The sequence below is a fragment of the Tamandua tetradactyla genome, chromosome 13 (genome assembly GCF_023851605.1).
Source record: "Tamandua tetradactyla isolate mTamTet1 chromosome 13, mTamTet1.pri, whole genome shotgun sequence".
Taxonomy (NCBI): Eukaryota; Metazoa; Chordata; class Mammalia; order Pilosa; family Myrmecophagidae; genus Tamandua; species Tamandua tetradactyla.
Genome location: NC_135339.1, coordinates 6038982 through 6044981, shown reverse-complemented (window position 1 = coordinate 6044981; position 6000 = coordinate 6038982). Strand labels below are relative to the sequence as shown.

The following is a 6000-nucleotide window of genomic DNA, read 5'->3' as shown; positions in this document are numbered from 1 at the left end:
CCCCTTTTTATGGACTTGCAACTGAAATCTTTGCAATTTTCAGTATAGCCCAAAGGTTCCCTTTTTAAAGAATTTTCCTAGTCAGTAACCGATTAGGAAGGTTTGAGCGATACAAATGCAAGAATATACAAACTAACAAATTTAAACAGACACTTAACACTTACTGTACTTAAGTAACACACCAATTAAGAACTAGATCGAATACATAGCTAACAATTAAATGCTTAACACACAGATTAACAATTAAACAAGCATTAAAACTCTTACTATACCTAGGTAACACAGAGGCTGGCACTGCACTACTTAATTTCATTACATGCCAATTAATGTTGGATTACTCATTTTCTAAGAGTATACTCAACAGAGAAATTTAGGGCCGGGCCTCAAACCCCATACAGCGTGGTACCCAGAGAACAGAAAGGTGTCGAGGTCAGAGCACAGGGATCATTCCAGAAGCATGACCCAGGCATAGGCTTAGGGGACTCGAACTGCCTGTTTACTCTCTGATCCACTTTTACCCCAATGACCCACTCACCAGTCAGATGCCTTGGCATGGAACTGGAAACGGCTTCTCTCCTTGAAGCTTTTTAAACTGCCAAAAGTCTCTAAAGTGCCAGCAGAGCAGCGAACCCAGGTTGCGGAGCCTCTAGACTAAATGCAGTCCAGTGGCTGCAAAAGGCTCAGTTGCCTGGCTTATTCACTCTGCTGGGGCTCCAGAGCCTCGGGCATCATCGCTTCGTGGTTGCTGAATTGTTACAGGACAAAGGCAATTGATTATTTTCTCTGATGCACTCAAAGGACCAATTCCTGAAACTCTGGGGTTTCAAAGAGAGAAAGAGTTTATTACTAGGCACAGAGCAGGAGATCAGATGGCCTATCAGCCCCAAATCTGTCTCCCCGAAATGCAGTAATTCTGATGGTTTTATAGAATTAAAAGATGGGCAGGTTTTAGAATAATGAGCACAGCGGCCCCAGCTGATGTAATTAGAGATGATCTGATTATTGAGCATGATTGATTACGTGCTTAGTCATAGAATGTATATAAGAAAATGGCGGCCTTAATATGATAATGGGTGTAAATTTTAGTATTATAATGAGGTATAGGTGACTTGTAGGCTAAAGTCTAAGCTACTGCCTGTGTCAGGTGGGCCCACTTTGGTTAGACCCAGTCTTGGTTATCAAGATAACTTTGGACTTGGGGTGGGTTATTCTGGGCTGACCTGAGACCCTTCATTAATAAACATGAGGGGCTGTCTGTAGTGATTCCAAGACTCTAAAGTTGAAAAACTGGATAACTGGGTGCAAATGAAGGTTAGTCACAAGGTTTTTACAATCACAGGGACACAAGATTAAGGCGCTACAATCATTATCAGAGATCCAAGGCAGCTGGGTTACAATTTAGAGATTTCAGGTATTTCCCTCTGTCTACTCCAATATACCAGAAAGCAAAAAGCATATCCATACAAGGATCCAGTAAGCAAAATCATCCCTTAAATCCTAATTTCTCGGTTGTATGTCTGCCCCTTCCTTGAAAGCTGGACCTGTCTCTCTGCCATCTCGAAGTCCAGCCCAGGCCCAGCTTACACGAATGACCCAGGAAAATCTGTGGAGTTGAGACTCTGGAGTCCAAAGACCCTCATTAGTGCAAGTCGTGGGGCCGAGTCCTATGAGCTGAGCTTTCCTGCCTCCTTCCCTTCTTTTCCATCCATTGGCTCCTTGTTACCATGGGCTGAGTTCCAGCTCAATGGTCTGTTTCGTGGGCCTGCCAGAGCCGGAGAAAGTGTGTCCTGTGTATATGGGGGGCTTATGGCCAGCCACCAGCTGGGCTGGGTTTTCTGAAGGGGCTGGCCGCCCCCCACCCCGACACACACACACACACACACACACACACACACACACACACACACACACACAGACCCCAGGCCCCAGGAGGAAGAGGAGAGACCCGAGCCACTGCTGGGGGTGCCTGGGCCCAGCTCTCTGGGAGTGGACCTGGCAGCTGGGGTTCCCGTCTGGACCCGTCCTGGCATCTTTCCCCAGGGCACTGACACCTTCCCTGCCTCCCGGGGCAGTGAACTCTAGAGGCAGGACCGGGCAGGAAGAGTTCCCCAGCCATCCTTCAGCACATGTGTCACTTCGCACAGCCGGCCTCTGCCCGGGCCGCGCCCGCGTGAGCAGACGGGAGGCTCCCACGTGGGATATCGCACCCATGCCAAGCCCCCCACCCCCGCCTGCTGGCTTCACAGAACCTGAGCTGAATGAGGGAGAGGCAGAGGCAGGGGATGGAAAAGGGAAGCTGGGGGGTGAGGGTAAGTGGAGGGCAATGAAGGGGAAGGGAGCACAGCAGACGCGCCGGGAAGAAGACTGGATGTCCGATGGCAGCAGGACGAGGGACTTGTCCCTGCATTCTCTGGGCTTCGGTTTCCTCAGCTACAAATGGGACAAAAATCCCTGCGCTGGCCAAGCCCCGGCACGGTGGAGCACACACAGCCGCATGGTCCCAGTGTGCACACAACTGGGGAGCTGCAGAGTGGTGTGTCCGCCTGGGGAGCACGCCCACCCGCCCCATCGAGGAAGGGCACCCCTACAGGTGGGGAGCTCTGCCCGGACTCCTCTTCTCCAAAGAGGAATTCCTGCAGCGATATGGTCACTCTGTAACATTCAAGGATGGGCCAATTTAAGGTTGGTGATCATCTCCTTCAGCTGACTCAGAGGCCCTCAATGGCAGGAGCTGTGACTTCTGTCTTTTGGAGGAGGAGGCTGAGGCTTGGAGAGATCCGGGAGAGAAGAACCCCTGCCCGCCCCCTCCCCGGCCCCCATATACCCATGGAACTAGTGGGCCTCCCCGGGTCAGGCATGCCTGACCTTCCCTGAGGATGTCGTGTGGCGTCCTGGTCAGCAGAGCCGAACTAAAATGTGCCGGCCGAGGAATTTGGGAAGCTTCCTCCCATTCCCCCCAAAACCAGACACCTGTCCAAAGCTCCGGAGGACAGCGGCACCCTTTGGGTTCAAAAGATGAATCGGATTCCAGAGCCTGGCTAGGAGCCCACATTCAGAGTGATCGGCTGCCAGCAGCATCGGTACAGGAACATGTCTTCTTAAGCACGTCCCTTGTGGTGTGTGGGCACTTTCTTGTCCTTTGTCCCTTTGATCCCGTGAGTCAGGCTTTATCATCTCCATTTTAGAGGGGAAGAAAGCGAGGCACAGAGGTAGGGTGACCGGCCCGGGTCGCATGGCTGGCCCTGGACGCCCAGGTCTTCGTGGTGCCAGCATCGAGGTCTTCTCTGCATTTTGTTCCCTCCTGGGGGTGGGGGAGAGCAACTTAGCTGTCCTCAGCCTCCTGCATTTTTAGGCTGGCTGGGCCGAGCCCTGGGAACAGGCAGGTCCCAGGCCAGGGCGCAGGATGGCGCAGAGGTAGGTGCTCGGGGATGAGGCGGGGACGGGAATAGCCGAGCTGCCGAGCCCAGCTTTGCGCCTCTCCCCCAGGAACTGCCCAAACTGCCGGTGCCCCCTCTGCAACAGACCCTGGGCACCTACCTGCGGTGCGTGAGGCACCTCGTGTCTGAGGAGCAATTCCGGAAGAGCCAGGCCATCGTGCGGCGGTTTGGGGCCCCTGGCGGCCCCGGCGAGGCCCTGCAGCAGAAGCTCCTGGAGCGGCGGGAGGGGACGGCAAACTGGGTATGTGCTGGTGGGCGCCCAGGCAGCCAGGGTGGCCTGGGGGCGGGCAGACTGCGGGAGGCGGGGGGGCGGGGGACAGACAAAGGACACACAGGGGAGGGGTAGGTGGCAGAAATGGGAGGGAGCCAGGGATTTGGATGAAGGACAGACAGGTGATAAGGATGGACAGACACGGGAGCAGGGCTGGGGGACAGCAAGGGACGAGGGGGAGGGACAGAGAAGGTGGAAGGTCGTGGTGCCAGCATCAAGGTCTTCTCTGCATTTTGTCCCCTCCTGGGGGAGGAAGAGAGATAGGGGTGGGGATAGAGGGGGACAGAGGGGGACAGGGATGGGGGATGTGGGGAGTCAGGGGACAGAACTGGGGACAGGCAGGAAGAAGAGATAGCCGAGATAGCTGAGGGCTGGGAAGTGGACAGGGGTGGAGGGCAGGAGGGACACACACCAAGCCAGGCAGGGGGACAGGGATGCAAATCCAAAGGAGCAGATGGAAGAGAGGCCACAGGAATGGGGCAAAGCCGAGGGACCGGGGCGGTGGGTTGGGTGCCCGCAGCACCTGGAGCACGACTGGGGCTCGCTCCGTGCCCATGGGATGAGTGAATGAACGATGGCGCCTGGGGACTCTGGCGGCGCCTGGGGTTGCAGGCTGGGGTTACACCATCGGGGCCACCTGCCAGCGGGCAACGGCACCCTCCTCTGCGCCCCACTCTCCGGCAGGTGTCTGAGTACTGGCTAAACGACATGTACCTCAACAACCGCCTGGCCCTGCCAGTCAACTCCAGCCCAGCTGTGATCTTTGCCCGGCAGCACTTCCACGACACCAGTGACCAGCTATGGTGAGGGCCGCAGGACTCAGGGGAGGGCGGCCTGGCTGAGCGGCGTGGGTGCAAAAGCCCTCCCTGCCCCGAGACAGCGGCTGGCCCCGGGCCCTGCCTGGGGAGAGGGTTAGGTGCAGCTGTGCCTGATAACCCCTCATCTTTCTCGGAATGCATTTACTTGGGTGGGGGTGGGGACGTGCTCATGCAAGTCGTGGGACCCCACGTGTCCCCAGGCCGGTCCTGACCTGGCTGAGGCCCAATTTGGACGCACTGAAACATCTGTGAGAGAGGGCTGCCGCTGCCCTTCAAAGCACCCCCCCCCCCCCAGCTCTAAACGGAGGCTCCAGCGGGTGGAAACGCTTTCTTCCTGCCAGCCGCCACTAGAGCCTCCGCCATCTGCTGCAATTTCTGAGTTCACTGAGCCGCTGGATGGGCCTTCTGGGCGGCTGCCGCGGGGGGTGGCGAGAAAGGTTCTCCCTGCAGGCGCCGCTCAGACGGCACCTGGTCCCAGGTCTCAAGGCAGTCTGGGGTGCAGGCTGGACACGGCTCAGAGGGAGGGCGAGCCACCCCCAGGCCCGACCCCGTATCAGCCCTTCCCGGCCGCCTGGACCCACCACACAAGGAAGGGTCTGGGCAGATGTGAGACTTCACAAAACCCTGCCCCAAATTGCCTCCTAATGCAGTTAAGCCAGGATTCATCACCTTGGACGATTAAGAAAACACGGTCCCAAAGCACGGTGCCTTTTTATTTCCTGCACCTGCTGCCCGTTTCATTAGCACAAAGGGGGCCGAAATACTGATTTTTTCCCCCAGAGGTGGGATTTCCCAGCATCTAAGGGGCACAGCCCAGTCGGGCCTCATGGCTGGTGTTTTCCAGGAAGAATTCCGTCCCTTCCAACCAGCCCTCTCCTGCTTGCACCGTGGCCGGCCTGGGCTTCCTCTCCCTCCTCCTGGTTCGTGGTCTGTTTCTTTCGTCTCCCCCAGACCGCTCTCCAAAGGACCCCTTTTAATCCAAAGCGTTTAGGGTGGGAGGTGGGAATGGGGGCCCATCTGTTGAGTGCACCTCTCAGGAGCAGGTGCCTGACCCAGGACCTGGCATATGGTGGGTGCCCATGGAGTTTGGAAGGAAAGAGGGAAGGATGGGGAAAGACAAAAGGGAGGGAGGAAAGAAGGAAGGCTAGAGGGGAGAAAGAGACAAGGAATAGAGGAAGGGAAGGAGGAAGAGAGGGAAGGGGGAAGGAAAGGAGGGGTGAAGGGACGAGGGAGGGAGAGGAAAGGCTAAGTGTTTACCTCCTGCCTGCAGGTTTGCCGCCAACCTCATCTCTGGTGTGCTCAGCTATAAGGCCCTGCTGGACAGGTAGGACCTGGGGCCCTGGCTGGGAGAGCTAGTGTCTTACTATGGCCAGTCTGGTTATGCATCTGTCTTCCTCCTGCACAGGGTGGGGAGCTCCTGCAGGGCAGGCCCCTTGTCTTTTTCCAACCCTGTGCCCCCTCCCTGGGTTCCCAC

At 56.5% G+C, this 6000-nt stretch overlaps 1 protein-coding gene across 1 annotated transcript in view; it reads left to right on the top strand.

Moving 5' to 3' along the window:
* The first annotated feature begins 2209 nt into the window (after positions 1 to 2209).
* Positions 2210 to 6000, top strand: part of CHAT (choline O-acetyltransferase) — a 56022-nt gene continuing 52231 nt past the window's right edge. The window contains exons 1-5 of the mRNA XM_077126486.1: positions 2210 to 2309; positions 3353 to 3414; positions 3487 to 3678; positions 4393 to 4511; positions 5797 to 5850. Coding sequence (XP_076982601.1) covers positions 2210 to 2309; positions 3353 to 3414; positions 3487 to 3678; positions 4393 to 4511; positions 5797 to 5850 — 527 coding nt within the window. The remainder of the gene's footprint in view (positions 2310 to 3352; positions 3415 to 3486; positions 3679 to 4392; positions 4512 to 5796; positions 5851 to 6000) is intronic.